We start from the raw sequence: 24,047 nt of genomic DNA, 5'->3' as shown, positions 1-24,047 counted from the left end.
CATAAATTATATACGCACATACAAAAGTTCCTTAAATATGCCACTTAAACACTTGAGTTGAATACTTTATGACAAACTCACATACGGGAATTATGACATCCCACTCCTCATTACTGTCGATTATTGAGATTAAATCTTTGCTTAGTGGGGAAATGAATAAAGAATCTCTGTAAAATGTGATTCTAACAGAACATAGAGAACCAAATGCATATAAGAGGTACACCTTACAGTTAGGCACATTAATACAAAGAGGGAAGATTCTGAAGTTCTTTCGCTTGTGTTGTCAAAGCAAAACAATACAGTGGATTAAATTATTTGAATATATATTCATGTTAGAGTGCCGTGAAATTACATCTATGGGATAAGGCCAAAAATGCAAAGCTCTGTCCAAGCACAAAAGGCACTTTGTGTAATGATAATGCATGTTAAGGCTCAAAATGTATAATTAAAACACTTCTTCAAAATATATACTTTAAAACAAAAAAAGCACAGATATAAAAGGTCAATGTTCACTAGTTTGATGCGGCATTGTCCAGTGGAAACTGCTTTCTCAACACCACCTGTGATATGGTGAGGGAATCATGTGCAGTATGTGAAAATCCTGATGAAGAAATCTTGATTCAGTCTTAATTCTCCTATGAGACAATCCCATTAGAGAGTAACTGTAATCACACTACTTGAAGGTATGTAGATCTGAAGTCTGTTCCAAGTGCATTTTTGGCATTGCATTTGTAAATACCAGAGTTCATGAGCACCGAGCTCTGTAAGACGAGACTCCCGTCTTCTGTCATGTGGATCCCTCCCTGCATTGTGAACCGGTTATGTGGAACCAGCGTTGTGCGTCCAGGCAACGTCCATGAAATATCCGGCTTGGGAATACCAGTCGCAACACAATTTAATGTCACCGATGATCCCCGGTTTACTCTGGTAATCGAGGTTAGCGTATTGGTTATGTGTGGTGGGAAAACCATCACTGCAACTGGGTAGGATAGCGTTGATGAGCCAAAAGAGTTGAAGGCTTTACAGACGTATGTTCCTTTGTCAAAGGTGGTGACCTGCCTGAGCTGCAGGGTCCCATTGGCAAGAAAGGATACCCGGCCAACAGTTTGATGTTTGTTCAAAATAAGGCCATTGGGTAGAGTCCATGTGATTGATGCCTGTGGCCAGCCATCGACAGTACAAGGCAAATTGAGATTAAGGCCATAAGTGATCTTCATTCCACCTGGAAAAGTAAAATTGTAAGATTAAATAGATGTCATGCGAGATTCACAGATACACCAACATATACATCACAATTAAGATATCCACAATAGATGCAGAGGAGCAAACAGCTAACAGATGTCGACGTTAGCTGTTTGCTAACGGCAGATGGAATCTTCTTAAGGATTGTTTCCCTCTCTGACACATCTAGTGATCACAGTGAATGTTCTGACTTTTAGTTATACATTTCGTTTTTGTTTATTTTACTATAGTAAAAAAAACTACAACAATGGAAAAAAGGAACAAGTTTTCTGACCAATCCACTGACAAGAGCAAATGTAGTATATAGGTCTGAAAGTGCCCATAGCCCATATCTTGATGAAAACTAAAGAGATTGTTTCTTCATAAATTTGACATGCAAAAACGTACCTGTGGAACCCCTGATCACCGGCCTTCTGCCTGCTTCCAGCGCATAACGTTTTTCTGCTTGTCCTGCCACATTTTTTGCTAGGCAACGGTACACTCCCTTGTCAGTTGCAACAGCTTGAGAGATCCGTAGAGTTCCATTACCCAAATGATGGGTGAAACGTTGGAGCTTAACACCAGGTGTTAACAACATCCCGTTGGGGAGCACCCATGCAAATTCCGGGTTCGGCTTGCCACGAGCAGGACACTCCAAGATCAGTTCCGCACCGTCTTGCTTTATTGGTATGATTTCAATATTGGGAACAGCAAAGCTTGGTTTCTCTGCGATTGATGCCACCTCTAATTCAACAAGGATAGATGATTCCCCCAGATGGTTTTTAGCTGCACACACGTATTTTCCTTCATCTGTTTTCCGAACCCCTCTCAGTTCCAAGCTCCCGTTTTGATGTACTTGGAATCGTCCACCAAGGTAGGGTTTTGTGAGTGAGTGGCCATAAGGAGTAACCCACAAGATTCTTGGCTCGGGTTTTCCTTCCACTCTACAATCCAGAAGCACTGTTTGGTAGGAAACACCCAAAACCTTTGAGGTACTCTTGCCTTTTACACCATTGATGAAAGGTTCCTGGGGTTCAACTTCAAGTTTCATGTTTTTAACATCATCACCCGCAGAGTTTCGTGCCACACATGCATATTTCCCTTCATCAGCAAGTCTCACCCTTTTCAATACTAATGTCCCATTGTCCATAATGTGAAACTTGTCTGTTGACACAGGTATCACTTCATTTCGTGGTGAGATCCACGTTATTCTTGGAATAGGCTCACCTATTGCCTGGCAGCTCAATTTACCAGATTCTCCCAGCTTAACTGTCACCAAAGATTGTGATTTGAGTCTAATCCTTGGAGCATTTGGTCCCACTTTGACGCTGACCTTTCTTTCATCTTTTCCCAGTTTGTTCTTGGCATAGCAAGTGTAGTCACCCTCGTCTTTTCTTCCCATCTGCTGGAGAAGTAAAGTTCCATTGCCAAAGATAACAAAGCGACGGTTGCGATGGCCACTGTCATCTGACTGAAGGGCATTGTTGACTAAAGTTCCGTCAGGAAGACCCCAGGAAACTTCTGGATCAGGGAGGCCTGTTGCAACACAGTCAACCTATATGGGAAAAATGGAGGAGGAGTATGAGTGAATGTGGTAGAAAAATAAATGTAAAAACTGTATTACTGTATTATACTATTGGTTAGTTGTGTCTTTTAAATTATTGAATGTTCAAATAAGCCCTTGTGAGAACACAGCAGGAGATCACCCCCGAGGATTCACTGTGGGGGAATAGGTATGTTGATGACTAATCTAACACGCACTATATGCAAAAATGAAATAAAAATAAAAAATCTATCCATGGAAAAGCAGAGCCACACAAGTAGAAATCACAGCCGAAGATGTCAAGTTTTTAGTGATAAGAGCCAACGCAAGTATCAATGTTCTGTAAACAAAAACATGTTCCCTGAAAGCTCTGGAGATTTGTAAATTGTTGTAACCGTGTTTGAGTGGTGCATCCCCTGCTGCGTTGTTCATATGTGGACATTCTCTGGAATTCATGTCTGACAACAGCGTTATTGACAATGATACTTAAACAGCAGACAGACCAAAACGAGTTAAAAGGAGAATGAATATTGGATTTTCATTTGTCAGGTGTTCCAAAACACAACTCTAAACTAATGATATTGACCAGAGTTTTCTAGTTTGGAGAATAGTAAAACATAAAATATATGTTTTGTTAGTATGTCAAGTGTTTACAGTCTGCTCTGCTGGCCACAAGTGACCAGACAAATAAAATGATATTGCTTTTGGATGTTTTACGTAGAAAAGACACTGATGACTCATTATAAGATGACATTTAAAAAAATTAAGTGTTAAGGAAGAGTGCCTGTAGTATTCTATGCAGCCTATCTTACTTTAAATTAATCTTGAGTCAGCCCCCCACAAATACCTGGAAATGTTCTCCAAATGTGACCTTGGTCTGTGCAGTTCTCACATGTTCAATTCTAGGGGCGGTCATCAACACTTCCACCTGGTAAAACAAATACACAAAGAACTTTTAATAAGAAAGAAAAAATACAGACAGACCCCCAGCTGCTTTTCCCAAGAATATATATTAAAAAAAACTTTTTTCTTTACTAATTGCTCAAGGAATCAGCCTATATAGACATGTTATGCTGAAGACAACATGAAGACAACATTCACTGACCAACAAGGCAGGGATCTGAATAAACAATTGTCATGTATTCTCAGGTAGTTAGCAGTGAAATTAATCCACTTGTAGTTAGTATCCGTCCTGTTACTACCTGGAAGAGCTCCATGTCTTCTCCATTGGGCCGCTGATAGACACACACATAATTTCCACCATCTAGCTCTGTTAGTTGAAGAATCCTCAGAGTCCCATTGCGGAAAACTTTAATTGGTCTCTCTGGACTGGAAAGAGATGGAGAAGAAAATGAGGCTGATATTAGAGCAGTCAAGTTAAATGTCACCTCACACCTTATGTCGTGCCACAGTACTGTTTTCTGATCAGACTTCCTGTCAGGTCTATGTGGGTGTAGACAATCTGGGTTTGATAGACCAGACTATACTGTAGCTCTCCTGTACCCATTTCACTCGTGAAGATCAGACCAAAACTTTTCAAGCACCCAAATACTGACCAATCAGATCATTAGACATCCAGAGGCATACTTCTACAGGATCCTGACAGGGACAAAAGAGTTTGCAGCAAAGTGACAAAACATAAAGAGTGGAACAGTTGTGGTTCTGCCCTCTTGGGAACTCTTGTGAATTTCTGAAAGAGTTTCTTCTGTTGTATGGAGTTGTCATATGATGGATGTTTACCTTGTTTTCCTTGTGATGGGATTTGTGATCTGTGTTTGTGTGTTTTTGCGCTCTTAGTTATTATATTCTTGTTTTATCTTAACTTATTTCCTTCTTTCCCTCTCTTACTTCAGTGTAATTTAATGCAATTATAATTGTTTCCAGTCGTATACTGCTTCATGGCGTTACAAAAGTAGATATTTCAGTTACGTGTTTCTATGTTCCAGAATGGTCTTTGAGGGTAGCTGCCAGATGGTCCCTCTTGTGGATCCGGTAGACTCTGGACAGTGGAGGTAGACAGCAGAACTGTACATAGCGGAGACAGAGTGTTGCCGGGATGGCACAGCATGGCGGTGGGTTGGAGGAATGGGAATAGGAGGCTGGTGGAAGAGAGAGGGAGAATCTGCCCTCACCTCCAACTGGACAGTCCTTTTGGCTATTCCAACAGTGTTAGTGGCCACACAATCGTACCTGTGAAAAAGATTCAGATGGTTGCCATTCGCAAGCCATTACATAAGATGACAAAGATTAACAATATTAAGCCTGGGAGGACACCACTGAACTCTGATGCTATTTGAGGGGCAGCACAGGTTAAAAGTAAGAGTCATTTCCAGTGACACTTTTCATCACTCATATGAAACCTTACTGCTGGGGACTCTTTGGAAACTTTCAGGGCTGTTATTGTCATAAAAAGAACAAAGGTTAGCTTTGTTTTCCTATGAAGTTTATATAGTAATGCTTTTTAACATTAGCAGTGCATTGTGTTATACGAACACATAATAAAATGTCACTTAACTACTGCTTAAGAAATCTTGTCTGAAACCAATGCTGTCTTTGCACCTAGCCTAAGCGAGATCAAACAAATCTAACCCATACCTCTATTGCTTACCTATAAGGCTTAACATAACATAACAAAAGCTTTACATCGGTATATTATGAAATACATAAATCATAAATATATTGTTTGATGTAAGTGATTAGTGTAAGATTGAGAACAAATTGTCATTGTACATCATTACTCCAAATTTAATTAAATACATACCTCCCGCCATCAGATGGCGAAACCTCCTTTACGAGTAGTGTCCCGTTAGGGAAAACAAACAGCCTGCGTCCCAGAAACTGCGATGGCTTTACATGGACACCTGCTGGGAGCGTCCATTTCAGAGCAGGCATTGGTTCGCCTTTCACAGAGCAGTGGATATACACACTCCTTCCTGGTTAGATGGGATTGTATTAATCTAGATTACTTGTTTTGACATTGTATACATCCTGTAGTGCAACCATATGATGAGAAGAACGTCATATTACAGTTACTTGTTTGTATGAACTCAAATTTCTGCACCATACCTGGCTGAATGATAACAGTATCCATTGCTCCTTCACTAATGCTTGGAGGCAGAGCTGCCACATGGAGATGATAAGTAATTGTATCAGCACCTGCTGCATTACTTGCTATACATTTATAGTCCCCTTTGTTCGAGAAATTGGCAGCAAATATTTGTAGGGTTCCATTTTGAAGCAGAGACATTGGAGTGAGAAGAGTGTGAACAGTCCCAACCTCACGAACAAATGTCCTGTCTGGAAGAATCCAGGAAATTTGGGCTGGCGGTTTTCCGGAGGCAAGACAGTCAAGAGTCATTCCTTTCCCTAAGTAGACTGCGATATCTGTGGACTTTGGTGGTTGGATCTTGGGTGCCTCAGTCTGGACAGCTAAGGTAGTGACCATGCGATCTGATCCAAACCGATTCTGGGCTGTGCAGAGGTACTGGCCTCGATCCTGAAGCTGGATGTTTTTAATAACAAAAGTTCCATTCTTGAAAACTTCAAAACGGAGACCATGCTTGCTGTTTGCTGGGATGGTGGCACCTGACAAAGAAACAGAACAGTTCAATTATAGCAGACAGATCTGACCCAAGTTCCAACTATAGACCGTCAATCTTTTACCTGTGGAGACTTTGGTCCATGCAATGGACGGTTCTGGATTCCCTGTTGCTTTGCAGGGCAGGAAGACATCACTCTCTGCAAGTACCGAAACACTAGCTTCTGCTATTGTGGTGATGCGTGGCTTCATCCCACCACTTCCAGCTCCGTACCTCCATGGAAAAGGTGGGGCAGCTGTTGGCCGACGGGAGCTGATTCGTCCAGCTACAAACGAAACAAATTTAAACAGTAATTTAATCATTATTATTTAAAAAAATATATTATTCTTTTACCATTATAAATTCATAGCTTATATCTGTGTACCTACCTCCAACAGGCCACCAACTTCCATGCAGAACCCCAGGGGTAGTTGGGTGATATGGGCGTGGGGTCAGGATGAAACCAGAGGATGATGATGATGTAGGTTTAGCAGGGTTTGGAGGTTGCAAGTTGTAAATGTAGGGAGATGCTGGTGGTTTGGGGGTGTATGGTCTGTACAAGGGTGGTGGGTTAGGTTTAGGTGCAATTGGAGATAGAGGATTGTAGTAATTTGTGCGAGGTTTGGGTGTCACCATCCTCCCAAGTTGAGCGATGCGATCAAGTTGTGCCTGGAACAATTAAAGTCTTCAATTACTATACTTTTTGATACGTTATCCTAACCATCATTGGCAAAGGAATCGTAGCTGAATGGTATGACATGAGCGACAACACCCTTACTACACCAACTGACAATTACAGTTTCTCATTCAAACAATTTCAATAGCTGTGTCATTGATTTAAAAAGTCACTCGTCATACCTGTCTGTATCTGTTCCTAAGCCTTGACAAAAACAGTTGATCTATGGTTTGGGTCCTGCCATCCACGTGAGGATTTTGATGGTGATTATGTGATATCTGGGGATTAGGGAGTGTGAATTGAGGATTTCTGGTTGTTCCAAAGGCTGTAGCTGTGGGTCTGACTGTTTCCGCAGTGATTTCTGGTCTGTTGGTGACAATTGCGCTTTTAGTCCAGGGGTGGGCCAGAGACCAGGGTCGATGGGTGGGCACAGGGTGTGACCCAGGACCTAGGAACAATCGCCAAACATTTGACCAAATAAATATCCATACTTTTCAACAATAGTCAGATATGACAACACCAAACAAACATACTCTTGGCTTTTTTGTCTATTAGGTAATCATGTCAATTGTTTTGTTCATTGATATTTGCCTTTTAGAGATTGTATCAATCATATATTTCTTTAAATACAGAATTTATTAAGGAAATATTTGCACAACAGCCTAACTTACCTTGCCTAGGATGAGAAAATGACCTTTGACCTGGCCAGGAGGGGTAGAGAGGGTTGTAAGGATGATGATGGTAGAGTGAAGGCCTCTGGGTAGTTGGGGCAAATCTCGGAGGCTGGGATTGTCTGCCTGGAATTACTCCCCCCTGTCTTCCTGTGTTTCTATCTTGATTTTTGTGAATTGTCTTGGAGTTGGTGGTTGGCTCTCGTCCCTGGTTGCTCTGATGGAGCCATGGGTGAATTGGCTCCATTATTGGGAAGCTGTGGAACTCAGGTTTTGCTCTAGGCTTGTTAACTTCTTTACCTCCACTCTGTGTGACTTCTTCTGTTGGTCGTCCTCTGTTTGAATGTGAGGTCATGACTTTAGGGGATGAAGGTCCTTCTTGGGTCGGCGTATTTATCTCAAGTGAAGGTCGATTGTTTGGTCTTGGCCTATTTTGTGTTGTTAACTGCATGCTATCCTGTGTATTATAGTTCTGTGTAACCCGTTCTGTGTCTCTCTCACGGTCTTCTATGACTGCTTTGTGTTTTTCTTGCTGTTCCCTTGCTGTTGTCATCTCCCTCTCACTCTCTACTGCAATATTTTCACTGTGTCTGCTCTTTTCTTGGGTTTGTCTTCTGATCTCATCCGTCTGTCTCTCAAGTGTCTCTGGGCTGACTGTGAATTTCTCATTTTCATCAACAGTTCTTTCAGTAGGATGAGGGGTGTTGTCTTTCTCAGGAGCTACAATTGACTTTGAATTAGGTAAATTATGTCTGCCTGGAGATCTGCCTATATCAGGAACATTGTCTGTAATTGTTGGAATTGTGGTAAGGCTACTGTCAATATCCTGGCTGGTGTGAAGAGTTTCACTGTTCAAATCTTCTTTGGCATCCAATTTGTCACTACCTTTGTAATTATATTCGTCATAGTATTCGTCTTCATCTTCCTCTGTCTGATACTCAGCAGATAGGCTGTCAATATTTTCAGCTGTGGTTGGAACAGGTGCTGTAGTTGTAGTAGTAGTAGTAGTAGTAGTAGTGGTGGTTGTAGTAGTAGTTGTAGTAGTAGTTGTTGGTGTGGTGGTTGTTGTTGGGAGAACAGTTGTGTGGGGCTTGTTTAATGGTTTGAAGGGGTTAAGGTGCGGATGGACTCTTCTTATTGGGGGTTTTCTACGTCTATAAGGCGGCCGTCTCCTGTTTGACTGACCAGGAACAAAGTTGTGGTTCTTTCTCCCCTCTACAAAATCCTTATTTTCAGACTTTCTGGCTGGCTGGAAGGTAACAATAACAGCCGATTCTGTCACAGATTGAGGTACTTCTGTAATTCCACTAACATGGTCTAGGGATGGTTCCATAATTGTAGGAGGTGGTGGTACACTTTCTAGTGTTTCAGAGTCTTTACCGATATCAACGTCTTTGTCGTTTTCAGAATGGGCCTCTGACCTAACTCTAGAATTTGTTGGCTCTGCTGTAGTATCAGGAGAGGTAGTAGTATGGAGTACGTTTCTATTAGTAGTAGTAGTAGTAACAATCAGAGTAGGAGTTTTAGTAGGTTTTGGTGTACTTGTTTTGACTGTTAAAGTACTGGGGTCTTCAATTGATTGCTCTGTAGGCAGAGAACCACTTGGTTTAGCATTTGCTTTTGCCAGTATTTCTGCCCAAAGATTAGGGTCTAATTTCTTTACTGATTTATTGGGTTTTCTTTTTCCATCTTTAATTCTAATTTTTTTGGAAAATCCATTAGGGGTCTTTTCCTGAGTTCCTACACTTTTAGGAAACTGCGTGGCAAAAGGACGTATAATTTCCTGGTAATCTCCCCCTGAACCTTCTCCTTCCTCCAGGTCCATTGATAAACGCTTCTGCTCTCCCTCTGTCTGGACTTTAGACTTTTCAGAAGCCTTTTTATCATTGACTTCCACCATGTGTGATAGCATATCAACTCCGTACAGATTTGAGGCTAAGCAGCTGTATTCCCCTGCATCTTCTTGTGTCAGCTTCCTTAATACCAAAGTTCCATTTTCCATCACTTCTGCTCTTCTTGTCTTTTGTGTAGGGAGTAAAATTTGATTTTTGGGCAGGTACCACATAGTTTGAAATGGCTGAATTGAAGTCACATCACAGGGAAGAGCTACAGAATGTCCCTTTTCAACTACAATTTTCTGACCATTTAAAGCGGTGGGGCTAAGCGAGAGCTCTTTGATTGTGAGTCTCAAAGGCATCAGGTCAACACCAGCTTTGGTTCTGACCATACAGTGGTAGAGGCCTGAGTCAGACAGTGTGGAATTTATAATCACAAGCTCTCCTCTTTCAGAAATTTTTATCTTATCATTTGCATCTTCCACAATAGACAAATCTGGAAGCATCCACTCAACTTTAATCTCCGGATCTGAAGTGGTGACACTGCACTCTAAATGAACCTTTGAACCCTCAAGAGCTGTTTGAACCCGTCCCACTGTCCCTCTCCGCATCAGTGCCCAGGAAGAAGTGAAGTCATTGTCATCGTCCTGCCCTCTAAGACTGTTTACACGCTTAGATATTAAAGTAGTGAAATCCATCACCAGTTTCTTAGTCGTTGTCTGCTGTCTGTTGAGCTTCAGAGTGACTCTGGGTTGAAGCAGCCAAGAGGGTTCTGCTGCCAAATGTCCTTTTAATTCTGTGAAATATGGAGAGTTTTCATTTATAGCTTGGGAATATTGATAAGTTACTCCGCTTGCATTTCCCCTCTGTTGACCTCTCTCCAGAATAGCAGGGCTTTCATAGTAATATGCGACCAGTTGCCATAGATTTTGCAATGTCTCCCGATCAATCTCACACTCAAGGACAGTCACCAGCGATACATTGACGGATAACTCCCCAGGGGAATGGGGATTTGCAGTCCAGGTCATAGGTAAATTATCTCCAGGGTGGCGAACATTACATGCCACATGAGCTTGGTTTCCATGGGTGTCAGAGAGAACAAAAGTCAGGGAGCCCAAAGGTTTTTCAAAGTCCCTGGTGTAAGGAAGGTCAGGCTCCGTTTCAGACTCAGCCCACACTGGATTGTCCCACTGTTTGAGAGGGGATCGAAGAGATGGACGTTCACAGGTAAGCTGGTCCGCAGTTAACCCTGACAAGAGGGTACTGTTCAGGGGTTGAGGTGAAGCACACTGGGGACAAGTCTCATTTGTGCCACGTTCCTTCTTGCACTTTATTACACCTGGGAGAAAGAGGAGAGTGGAAGGCAGGGAGATATCAGATAAATTGGGGAAAATAAAAAAAATAGGCATAAATTAAGATTGGATACAGGAAAAGAAGGGGTGAAAAATGGAAAATAAAACATGAATACAGCTTTGGCAGTCACATATTCCTATTTTCAAATGAAGCATGCCATAAACATTAACTTATATTACCTATCTCTATAGTATCATTATATATACAGAAAAGTGTAAATAATCTATCTCTGGTCTTCAGAAAAACATTTTGAAAATGTTGTATATCTGCCATTTAGCTTCTATCCAAAAATGAATGTCATAATTACTCTCATTAAATTGACTGGTTTTGCTCCATATGTAATTTAGAAGTTTGAACAAATTGTTTACTTTTTTTTTAACTCTCTTTCTCCAACTTTTAAGTGCATATATTGAAAATTGAAATCACATTCACCATAACTGCTTGATGTGTTAATAAGTAACTGTTAGTTAACATAATTGGATTCTGTACATCCCTATACTTTCTAGGCAGATATTCTTTTTTCTGCCCCCAGGAATAAAAATCGAATTGAACTTTATTGTTATCTATTTTTGGCACCACAAATTTGAATAATTAAGGAAAAGTGGCAACGTTTTTATTAAGTTGTAAGGCAAGGTAAGGAGTTTAGAGAATGAATTATTGTGTCCTTACCTTCATGTTTGGAACTCCATCCTACCAACCAATGAAGGTGACAGTCACAGGTCCAGGGATTGCCATGAAGAGAGAGGAGCTCGAGCCTGGGAGCAGTCTGCAGCACTGCGGCAGGGAGCTGCTCCAACAGATTGTCTGACAGGTGTAAGTGTCTGAGACAAAAACATCATATCAATTTCTCTACTTAATGGTCTGCATGCTAACAAGGGGGGGGGGGGGGGGGGGGGGCTATCCTTGCATGCAGTGACACAAGTCCAACAAACCAGCCAGGGTCTCTACTAGATATTAATGTCATTAAACTGGAGGTTTTAATTTTCCCACAATATGAGCAATATTTAAGATATTGTTTGATTTCTTACTTGAGTCCAGAGGTCCAAAAGCTTCCCAGTAGTGACACTGTAATGAAGGTATGAGGGTGGATGTCTTTGAGGAGGTTTCCCTCCAGCTGCAGAAGTTTCAGCGAGGTCAGGCCAGAGAAAGAGTACGGCTCAATAAAGTCTATAAGATTGTGGTCCAGATGGAGACGGATCAAACCAACAAGACCCTCAAACAGTCCAGGATTCACTGACGTTAGCTTGTTGTAACTCAGCTTCAAGATCTGGAAACAAGGACGGTTGTGTTATACTCACATTTAGTGAACATTCAAACTTCTTCAGAAATCTTAGTTATCTTCTTGCAACATTGGGTGACAGAGGGACTTAAACTCAGAACCACAGGTCTGATATGCAATTGTCTTAGAAAAGAGAACCACAATTTTAGCCATTCGCTGTGTGGTTCACTTCTTCTATTTATGCTTTTTTACATTGTTTTCTCTCTGTTGTGTTTATCTCTTCAATAGGTGACACTGAAAAAGCAACATCAACTCACTTGTGTAGCGCAAAAATGAATTTGGCATTAAAATGTAATTATCACTTATGGCCTAATACTGTTCTATTAGGCTCCAAATTGATCAACAAAGATCTGAAGCCAGATCTCGAAAACAGATGCTCTCAGAGGATTTAACACAGATTGAAGAAGCCCATTAGCAAGCATAAGTATTTAGAATTGTTGGAACCCCTAATTAAATCAATTTAATTCTTAAATTTAAGGTCCAGTGCTACATAAAATATAACAAGAATCTGAGTGCTCAGTCAGAAGAAAGCTGAATGTTAAGGTTTTATATATACAGCTGTGTATTATTATCAGTTTCGCTGGTTTTACCATTAAATATAATGAACATTATGTTATATTATTTAGAATATGTTCAACAGTGCTTTCAAATTACAAATTCAATAGACTCTGGAATGAAATGGCTGACATATGTGGCTGACATATGTGATGAGATGCAGACTCAGGACGAATCCGGAATTTTCTTAATTTCTTCAATTTCACAAACACACGTCCACAAACACATAAAACTGTATATGTAACTGAATTTTTATAATTATATAAGGTATAATCATCGAAGACACATTTGAATAATTGTATTGGTACTTGTAGTTTTATTGCCTGGCGCACACACTCACACATACTCTACCTGGAGTGATCTCAGGCTGTAAAACGCCCCAGGGTGGACTGTGTTGATGTCGTTGCCATGCAACATGAGCATTTCCAGTTGCCGTAGTGACCTGAATTCTGAACCCTCAACCTCCGTCAGGCTGTTATATCTGTCAGAAAAGAGAAAAAAAAAAGGACCCGTTACTATACAGGACTGAAAGAGGAACAAAGGGTCATTGGGGGTCAGTACGAAGGGAAGCTCAAATTAGCTGTCATTGCTTGCAAACGTGTCTGGGTTGATGTGACCTTTCAAATGAAGGGAAAAGGTAGGTGTAAGGAATGCTGAATGGAAAGAGGGAAAGCGGTATGTCAGAGAGACCTCAGTCGACCTTTAACCCCCCCAATCCCCCAATGATTTCCTTATTATTCCTCTTAAAAGTTCACCATGTGCATGGCAGAGGAATCACACACGCATTCACACACACGCATTCACCTACACATACACTCATAAAGTCTTTGTTTTTCCCTCTTTTAAAATTCATCTCTATAACATTTTAAGGCAGCAGGGGTATTTGGCCCTGCTCAGTTTACCACCTTGATTATATCAGCGGTGTAAAAGAGTTAGAGAAGAACCTTTGATGGAATCTTCAGATTTCTACAGCCATACTGTAGATGCTAGAGCAAAAACATTATTCATCATTATTTATCAAATGATCAGAAGCTTCAGCAGAGGAAGCACAGTTTGTTGGCAGGGGCCGACAGTGTTTGACAGATTTGAGTGTAACTGTAAATCAGCCTTTCCAACTACAGGAACCAGGTGAAATCAACACAGTAAAGTCGAACACAGTTGTGAGTTCCTGGGCTGTAACACACACAACACTCCCTGGCTGCAGTTATCCCTACCCAACTGAACACAGAAGGCTGCGTTTTTCCATTGCCCTCAATAACACATCCAGCTGCAATATATCATCTAAGTCACTTTCATCCAGAGCATCTTTTGATGACATGAGGGCACATATATTCTTAGTGAACGCTTCAAACTAAACTTCAGACCCTGAAGGTGTTAATGCATTGCTAATACGCAGTAAGATAAGATGCTGAATTCTTCCTTTATATAGGAGTTCAAGTCAGATTGAGCTAGTCTTTAGCTGGACAATCACCTTATTAGGCCCCTTTTGTATTTGCATTCAAAACATCTAGAGCCAGGACGTTTAACACTGAACGCTGAAACAAGGACACAGGACTATGTGTAAAATGTGTGATAGACTGATCGAAGAGAAGACTTGCCAAATAACTGGCTCTATAAATATAATACACAATACGCTTGGTTGTTAGGCCCACAAAACCTTGAAAAAAATAAATAAATAAAAGCATCACAATCACATTTATCGAAACATTATCAAGATAGCTGGTGATTGGTTTCCTGTTGATCGATTAATTAATCAATTAACTACTACTGATATTGCAACTCTAGACCTAGTGCCCCACATCAGAGAGGGGTTTCAGATGCAGTTATACAATCCAACAAGCACTTGATTTTTTTATTTATTTTAAGCTCCTTAAGGATAAAATACTACATTCTTATTCCAATTACCTTGGGTGAATTTGTCTATGTAGAGGCAATGTCCAGCACTACCCAGTTGCAAATGAACCAAACCTTGCAGCACAAAAATGAACACTAAGTGGACAGTCTGAGTACCTAATGATCTGTTGTTTTCCGCCACATTAAAACAAGTTAATCGGACTTTAGCTTTATTCAAGGCAGACTCATCTGTGCTCTTCTTCATCACCGTTCCATGTATGAGCACATGGAGAAAGTATGACGAACTGCTGGCAATTAGATGTCCACACTTATCTCCTCACAGCCATTAATCCCCATTCTGTAGGTGGTCTATTCTACACCATCCTATATGCCAATCACTGATCATTCAGCACAAAGGTCCCTTTGAAAGAGGATGGAAACCTACATGTATTAGATCGGTTTTATATTCAAACAGCACTGCTTTAACCCCAAACTAAAGGGAAACAGACCCCAGAGTGTAAATAAAACACTCCTAACATGTGTGGTGTGAACATGTATACCAAAAGGTTTGCATTAGAGAGTAATCCCCCTGGGCTGCTCTTCAGTTAGCAGGGTGGTCGAGTGTTTGGAGAGGCAGAGCCTGTTAGCTCCCTAAAGGTTTGGTTACTTTCCAATTGTTTGCTCTGCTGAAAATAAATCATTCATCTTTTGCAGCTGGCTGTTCGCGAAACTTATTACTGACACCAATAGATTTATCTTTCAATTCAAATTTTGAAACACGGGTATTTTTGTTTAATAAACAAAAGCAGTCCTCTTTCTTTTTTTGGGGGAGGCGGGCGATGCATTTAGTCTGAAATGGGGTCATAGTTGGGAAGAAATCAGCAAAGGGCCCAGTCGGAACCGAACCTGCATCATCAAACCTGGTTTTCACTACCAAGATGTTTTGTATTCAATAACAAATCCTAACAGAATCCAGCAGGATTTCCATTTTTTTCACCTTTAGTTCTTGTGTTAAAACCAAATTCGAGAGTCTTGTTTTATTTTGTTATTACGTTGACTTCAGTACAGTAAAGCGTTTTTTTTCAAAACCAAGCAGACAAAAAACAAGTATTCGTTTAGATATTGTGATACCACAAATGACTTATGACTTAACCAGCCATAAAAACTGACAGTTAATTTGTATTAAATTTATCAGCTAGCCTAGTTTCTGGAAAGTAAATTGTGTTAAATCTAATAAAAAGTAAGGGGGTTATTTAGTTTAATGATCATCATCTTATCATCATTTCATCTCTTCCTCATTTATCATTTGAAAACTGTTGTGAAATGCTGACAGATACAAACCAGCATAGTCATTTTGTTTGGGTTTATTATTCAGAATGCATTGATATCCAGAGTAGAGGAGCACATATGGAGACAGTTTATCTCCTGTTCCGAGCTACATACAGTAGCTTTTGTGACATATCAAATGCTTTATCATATCAAAAAGGTTGAGGAGCGACACTACGCTCACATGTAATGTACCTGAACTCTAGCGATTCCCAAAATAGAGCCTTGAATGCAAATGAAAAGTCTTCTATGATCAATCGAGCAGCTCTGTTTTGCCATGTAAATATGGATTGTTTGGAGGCAATTATTAGACAATTGGTTATGTACAAAACAGAAGCTGGGCAGTGCACAATGCAAAGACCCACATGGAAGTGATTTAGAGATATATTCCCTCCATAGTAAGTTTCGTACCACATGCTGATGCCAAGATCTTGTTAAAAGAGATTCTGTCACATAAACTTCACCGTGGTCACTGGTGACACTTCTTTTGTGTATTTCGCAAGCAGCTATACAGTTTGTTCTCATGATCCCACCCACTGAGGCAAGAGAGTGAATTATCTTCAGGACCCATGGTATTGAAATATCATCTGAAAAGAACAGTCAAAAGGCTATATCACCTATCAAAAAGCCCTTAGATCATCATTTCTGTGTGTAAGTGATATGAGGCGGTGATGATAATATGTTAGCTAGCGAAAACATTTCTCTGACAAATTACCTACACCACATTCCACGCTATATCCTGTTGAGTGTTTTCTTTTCTTTTCCTTGGGGTGGTTGATAACAGATGTCTCAGTGCTTCTGTGTGGACGTGTGTTTATGCAGTGATAGAGTCTTACCCCAGGTTGAGCCTCTCTGTATCTTTAGGAAAGGTTTTTGGTACGGTAGTCAGGTGTCTGAATGTACAGTGGACCTCTTTAACACCTGGACAGCTGCAGGACCGGGGGCAGGATGGGACAGCGTAGACGGGGTAGATCTTCAAGTGATGAGTGGGGGTGTGACGGCCGTCGGGAAGAGAGGAAGGGACGAGAGAGGAGAGTAATTCAAGGTAAGAGGTCGGGAATAAAGATGAGTTCAAGGGGGTATGAGAGAGCAGAGAGGAGAGGTGGATTCAGAAAAGATGAGAAAAAGACAAGCCAACAGATGAGTTCAGACCTGTGTAGTAACGTGACAGATTTTGGAAAGAAATCAACACTAAAAGGAATAAATAGACCCGAGGCTTCTATAAAAGAGCCCAGGTGTAATAACACTATGCGCTCCTATGCTCATTTCCAGCAAGCCTTGTTTTTTAAAGATGATACAGTGGCCTGCATGAATGTCATCTCAGGAAATGCATTTATCTCACTTACTAATGGCTACAGCTTTTGAAAACTGGTGTCAAATACGACCCACGCAGCATTTACATTTGCCCAATATCTTCAGAGTGAACAAAACTTTGCTTGACTGTCACAATGTTAGTGACTGTTATGAGTCATTATTTCACGATTTAAGCAACAAACCACCGGCCTGAGAAGCTCCAGGGAAGATTTACCGTTTGCCACAGCAGTGATGAGAGGAGCAGAGGAAACCACGCTGCTGCCAACCTGCAGCAGATCTTGGCGCACCACCAGAGCGCCATGACTGGACGGCTGTCTGACTGCTCACGCCATCAATACACCTGAAGGAAGGAATTTTAAACATTTTAAACTGTAAGTTTAAAGTGTAACTTTAGTGTAACTAATAAACTGGTCCCTCAGTTTCTACCATTGCTGTTGATGTATATTTCGAGTAGATGTTGTAACTGTAAAGCAACTTGTACACAGCCTATCCTCCAATAACTCTTGCCAGTGCCTGCAACTCTGAACAGGATAAGCACTTCAAAGAACAGATGGCGCAACGTGATGAATGATAATTTTTGATAATAAATGGATACCTCCATAACCACACTATGTCCCAGACATGTTCATCTAGTGAACCCTGATTCTTGGAAGTTGAGAAGGGGTCATTGAGGACAGTAGCTTAGCAAAAAGAATAATGCAACTGCATTAACTGACTTTTTTGGCCACTTGACGGCTGGACAGTCACACTGAATACAACACTGACATGTTATTTTATCATAAAGTTTATTTGAAAAGCTTTGGAGTTCATACACTTCCAGCAGATACTAAACAACAATACCACTTATTTGGAGATATGGTTTTTGGTCTCCAACAACTCCTTAGGGACATATCTAACTCTTCAAATCCGCTAACTTTGCTGTTTTGTTGTGCAGGTAACTGAGCAGTTAAACAGCTACTGTGTCTGTCGTAGATGGAATCAACACTTATGAGACTGGTGACACTAAATCAAAACAAAAAACTGGTTGGGTGATAGTTCTCCATATGTACTCATACATATTAAGCTGATATTTCTTTTCTTTTTTTTTACTCCTGACACCAGATGACTTATAAGAAAGACAGTACCTAACTAGAAGTTTTCAGCTTGGGCTAGACATTATAAAAGAGAAAATTACCATAATGACGTGCAAAATTAACTACATTAATAAGCATTTTACACAGGTCTAGGCTGGTGCTGCCACAAATGTTACATAGATAATAAAAAGATGAAGAAATAGGGAAAAAATGAAAGAAAGAAAGTAATCACATGATAGCATTTGATGGACCGAGAGAGAGCGTTAACATGTGAGAAAATACTCCTTAACTGAATATATTGACAACAGAAGCAGCTATCTTTATACCAAACTATTTGCCCTCCAGGAGCTTTGAACCCCAGCTCATATAAATCCTGCCTGTCTTCTCTGCACCTTCCCTCAGGTAACTCAGTGGAATGCAAATCCTCTCTTATCCATTCTATCCACGATATATTTGTTGACTCACAATAGACAAATCAGCTGTTGATAATAATGTCTCAAGTCACAGCTCATACAAAACACTGGAATAGAAAAGATTGCAGTACAATTCATTACAATTCACAGTTTTACGGAAAACAACCACTTAACATTGGCAGTGGTGGTTTGCTGCAGTGCCAGGTGGTTTGGCAGAGGCTATGTTGGTTTAAACGTTAACATGCTGTTTGAGGACATTACATGCCAATTACATGCAGCCTCACTCACTGAAACACACACCCCTGCACGCATTAATCTGATAGTCAACTCTGTGAAGGGGGAAAGAAGTGAGTGGAAAAAAAGACGGAGAAACATTCACAGGTAAAACCCAACAACACCCGAACATATTTGAAGTCATTAGAGGCCAGTTTGGGGTTTCTGGTTTCCACTTGTAGGTCTGTCTTCTCTCCTCACAGGAAGGCTAATTCACCTAACAGCTGTGTGTGTGTACTTATACTTAAATATTTGTGGAGCTTTTTGAGCATTGACCTTACGGAGTGAGGCCATTTTGACCGATCCTCACTCTTTGAAATGGCTTGTTTCAGGGTTAAGACTTGCTTCTCGGGCCAGGGTTAAAATTAGGTTAAGTTTAGGGTTAGGCATTTAATTGTGTACTTAAGATGGAAGTACAAGAATGTGTGCGTGTTTGTGTTGGAGAGAGAGAGAGAGTGAGAGAGAGGAAGACTGAGAGAGACCTGAATCATGATTTTGTATCATTTTAATAACTGAATTATTATCATACACGCTCTTTATCTCTCTCTCTCTCTCTCTCTCTCATACACATAAACACACACGCACACACAAACACACACACACACACACACACAAACACACTCTAGCATGCACAGTTTGTACTTCCTGCTCTAACAGACACATTAACCTACAGAGGCTATAGAGGTCGGTCAGGCTCACTGATGGTTTTGTTTGTGCACACACATCAAATGAATTGTTTCCATCTTCAGACAGTGTGACAGTTGGTGAGAATAATAACAAATGTAATACTCCCAATAGCAAGAAAATCATGCTTCTGTAGTACTTGGTCCTACAAGGTAGAGACCACACATATGTCAGCTTTGGAATATTACACTCTCACAACTGCAATAAACATTACGGTGACTGATAGCTTTACCTACTGTATTTGACATTATTGTCTGGGTTAACATTACGACTAGAATCTAAAGCCTCACTACCTGCTCTGACAGGCTGTTCTTAGGCACAGCAGTAGTTTGAGATAAAACCCTCCCTGCTAACATATAATGTAAGTAATATTTTTAGTTGGACCGGCCATGGTCGACTTCCAGTCAACTCGACAAAAATACTCCACTCTTCACTCACAAAGCAACAACTTTGTTTTTGTCCAGAACAACTTATTAAATATTTCTCTCTGGTAGTGAAATATAAGCAGTTATCTAATCTTATCTGTTTGATGCTTGGTGCCAAGCACGTTGAGTAAGAAGGCTTTTTAGTGCTCAAATTAGAAATGTTTCTTAATGATGTGAATTTACATTTTTTTTAAAGGTACAGTAATTATTTATTTATCCACAGACTCTGTTCTCTTTCGTCCTCATGGAGGTCAGGGGTCAACTACAGAACAGAAGGTCTAGAGCTGTTTGATATTCTTCCCTGTGGTCAAGGATACTTGAAAAGGAGGATATGCTTTGTGACACACGAGCTTGAACCTGGGGCCTCAGCTCTCTAATGACTTTTCCACCTTGTGGAAACTTGTAAAAAACTTGTATAATAAAAACTGGTACTTTTTTTTAAGGCAGCACCTGGTCATAGGATACTTACCCAAAGAATGCCCCATATTGTTCATATTAGTTTAGCCGTACGTGGTATATTTTTTAAAGCATGTGAAAGAAAATTGAGTGCAGTTTATTAGCTGTTTCGTGACCTGAATCCATGCTACGACTCAGGTATGACCCAAAGCTGCTCCTACAGCTCCTGCATTGGTTTAACACAGCAATAAAGGTGTCCACTCAGTGTTGGCCTCCAATATGAAGGGGTATTATGATGGCAAGTGAAAGCTAGTTTCCCACTGGTGCTGACTCTCCTCCATGGTTTTAACAGCTCTCTTGTGTAAGCACACTGGAGACAGAGAGAGAGAGGGAAAGGAAAGTCTGATAAGATGAGGGGATAGCAAAAAGAAACAAAGATGAGCAACAAAAATAAGGCTTCCTTTGTGCTATGGAATCACTTAGTACCGCTCCTAGGTTCTCACCTGACAAAGATAAAGCGCTGTTCTTCCACCAAAAGAGGCAGAGCACTACACGTATCGGCACTCCTTCTTATCAAAATCAGATGTTCCCTGGCACATTCCTTTGTCTTTTTACAATATGGCTTGGACTTCTTTCCATCTTATTATCACAGACTTATTCTGTACTTTAAATTCAAACAGTAACTGAATCATGTTATGAGCCAAATCATGCTGTGGAGGTTTAATTAGGCCTGTATGTGTAATTTTCATAAATAACTTGCAATGTAATCTCAATTTAAGTGTGGTCACAATGGAAAAGTAACACACATAAACCAGTACCAAGCCTTTGGTTAAGGTTTGACTGGGCAAGGTTTTGAAGTATCCATCCTTTCACTTGTTCCAGTAACCTAATTTAATATGTGTATAAATGGAGAAATCTCTGTCTGACCTAAATCATATTAGTTTAACCAGGATATTATTACCTACAGTAAAGGAAAACATGACCATGTGTTTATTCATCATTCTCATTGTATACATGACGTCCAGTGTGATTGGTTTCTGTAAGTAATCGTTCTTAGCTAATCAAAAGTTAAATTAATCTCCTTAAAACATGGTGTATTCCTTTAAGAATGTCTCAGTGAGGCCAATACATCTTAATGTCAAAAGCATTAAACTGACTGAGAGCCAAGTCGCAGCTGCTCTATTCAAGATAACACATGTCAAGAGAGGACTACGAATATGATTCCCACAAGTTTTCCATTTGTGGAATCATATGCTGACCATACTGGGTACCCTCATTCAGAAATCTCTTTCATCATAATTTGTTAATTGTGACCACTGGATAACAACCAGTGTCCAAATGTAATTTAGCATGTTAAACATGTCCTTTTTATAACTGATACACATGTATTTTTGACAGTGTATGCTACTTTTCACAAATGACTATGTGGAATTATTTAGATATATGACATAGAGAGACATTTTTCATTATTTTCTATGAGTTCTGATGCTAATTAGAGTTCATTTTCATTTTAAAAGCCCTTTTTGCATTTACAGATGTTATAAAATGTGTTTTTTTTGCTTTGTCTCACAAAGCAATGTTTTGCCCTCACACTGAATACATGGCGTCAGGAACAAAAATCCTTTGAATGGCTGCTAATTGAAAACTATTTTTAACCATTTTCACGTGCAGATTGCTTACAGATTTCTTCTAAGCGTTGGCAGTAAATCTGTCCGTTTTTGCATGGCTGCAGATGCTCATGTGGCTTTCAAACAAACTTTAAATGCTTCATACATAAGCATCTCTTGAAAGCTTTATTCTGCCTCTCTGCTTATTGTTACAGAAAGCTGGCCCGCTAGTCGTTACAACAATGCTGCGTGTGGCTAATAAATACTTGAGTGTATTTATACTCAGCGCTTGAAGAGCTCACTGGTAGCAATATGATTGAAATGCCAAAGGGAACTGGTTGCAGTAAACAAACCTCCCCAGCAACAGGCTGTGTTTTTCAGAAACGAGTGACTCTTGTGCACAGTATGTCATTCATGTGTAAACATTTGCAATTTTAGATGCTCTTTGAAAACAATCATGTGGCAATCTTTTTTTGGGGGGACTCATGGACAGCAATAGGTTACATGCATGTAAGAAGTAGACTCTGTTTCACACTGTTCTGCAGGTAAAAGTCAATCAATGGTTAAATTAGTGTGACTGACCACATCTGTCACCACATGACAGGAAGTATGAAATCAGATTTCGGAGTCCAACGGCATTCCTCAAGGTTGCAAAGACAAAAATGGATGTAAAACCGTCACTTTGCTTCCTTGTTCACGTTCGTCAGACAACTCAAACTTACTAAACTGACAGCTCTGAATGATGACAATTAGATAGCAGACATTTCTCTCAGTTACGCTCAGACACCTGGTAGAAAATCACTCCATTCACTTTCAGGCTGCTGCATCAACATGTGAGAAGATTTTTTAAAAGTACAATCTCCAAATCAAAAAAAGCGTTCAATGTAAGCCTCTGTTAAAGTTGCCTTTTACACCTGGGAGCATTTAGTAAGTTCTCATTATATAAAAGAAAAAAACATACACAAGAGACTTACCTGAAAACTCCTGCAGAAGAGTTGAAAGAATAAACAGTTTAAGGGCAAAAAAGACCCCAAAAACGAATCCTTTAGTTTTCACTGGAGGCTGGAAAGTCAGAGTTTTACAAGAAAAACAGGCATAAAAAGTATCCACTTGATGTTTTGGTCCCTGGAGGTTTGCTGACTTGTAAAGCCACTGAGGTCCTGACGTCTATGAAGGAGAGAGGGGAGCTCTGAGTCTCTCTTTGTGTGTGTGTGTGTGTGTTAGTTTGACCTTCTGTTGGTCCATATGGCATCTGGATTTCAGATTAACTCCTCTTCCTCGTCTCGTTCTGTAACTGTGTGGAATGCAGAGGCTTCTCCATCCCCTTTTACACCTACGCTCCTTCCTTCACCTTCTCATCTCCTGTCCCGCTCGCTCCCTCTCGCTGCTTTCACCTACGCCTCGCTCGCCCTCCCTAAAACGCTTTGTCTCTTTTTCCCTGGTTGAAACATTATCACTTCCTCACCATTTCCTTTCTTTTTCTCCTTTGTGCGTCTGTCTATTTTCTATGCCTTCTCTCTTTCTATGCTTTTTTTCTCTCTTCCCCTCTCTGCCTGTTTTCCTCTTTACATGCTTTCACCTTTCCCGTCCCTCCACCTCCCTCTTGCTCCCTTTTCTCCCTCCTGAGATACATTACAGTTTCTGAATACAGATTAGACAATTATAATAATCCGTCTGTAGATGTCGAGCCTGTGCCGGCAGCTACATACTCTGACACGCTTTTTTCAAAAGTTGGCAGACAGTCAGTTTTGTTCATGTGATCAACCTGGATACCATGTACAGTGATACAAACAGGATGAGGAGTTTTTAAAAGTATTTTTGTCCTTGAAGCTCTGCTATTGTATGTGTATACCTGCACTGTTGACACATGGTGGCAACACACCTCGGTTATGTTGACACAGACGTTTACAGGATTGAAGACAATCTTTGTCTAATAGAATATCTAAGCTTTTCATAACATGATGGCATGTATGAGCTAAATATGGCTGTTAT

At 40.4% G+C, this 24,047-nt stretch overlaps 1 protein-coding gene across 1 annotated transcript; it reads right to left on the bottom strand.

Moving 5' to 3' along the window:
• Positions 1-668: 668 nt before the first annotated feature.
• Positions 669-17,485, bottom strand: si:ch211-159i8.4 (matrix-remodeling-associated protein 5). The gene is made up of 16 exons (XM_061080288.1): positions 17,399-17,485; positions 16,707-16,843; positions 13,063-13,192; positions 11,906-12,144; positions 11,547-11,698; positions 7,690-10,863; positions 7,201-7,466; positions 6,732-7,011; positions 6,428-6,628; positions 5,831-6,349; positions 5,526-5,697; positions 4,694-4,954; positions 3,967-4,093; positions 3,612-3,692; positions 1,630-2,776; positions 669-1,222 (listed from the first exon to the last, which is right to left on the bottom strand). The coding sequence occupies exons 1-16, from the start codon at positions 17,483-17,485 to the stop codon at positions 669-671; spliced, it is 7,527 nt and encodes a 2,508-aa protein (XP_060936271.1).
• Between the last annotated feature and the right edge of the window lie 6,562 nt (positions 17,486-24,047).

The sequence above is a fragment of the Limanda limanda genome, chromosome 10 (genome assembly GCF_963576545.1).
Source record: "Limanda limanda chromosome 10, fLimLim1.1, whole genome shotgun sequence".
Classification (NCBI taxonomy): domain Eukaryota; kingdom Metazoa; phylum Chordata; class Actinopteri; order Pleuronectiformes; family Pleuronectidae; genus Limanda; species Limanda limanda.
Note: the sequence above shows the minus strand (reverse complement) of the source record. Positions and strands in the feature narration are given on the sequence as shown.

What these genes read in the sequence shown, in the direction of transcription:
- si:ch211-159i8.4 (XM_061080288.1), bottom strand. Translation starts at nt 17,485, where the DNA reads ATGGCGCTCTGGTGGTGCGCCAAGATCTGCTGCAGGTTGGCAGCAGCG. An exon ending in TTTTGGACCTCTGGACTCAA is followed by an intron (nt 11,699 to 11,905) that starts GTAAGAAATCAA and finishes TTTTTGTCTCAG; the next exon opens with ACACTTACACCTGTCAGACA. An exon ending in AAGTTGGTGGCCTGTTGGAG is followed by an intron (nt 6,629 to 6,731) that starts GTAGGTACACAG and finishes TTTCGTTTGTAG; the next exon opens with CTGGACGAATCAGCTCCCGT.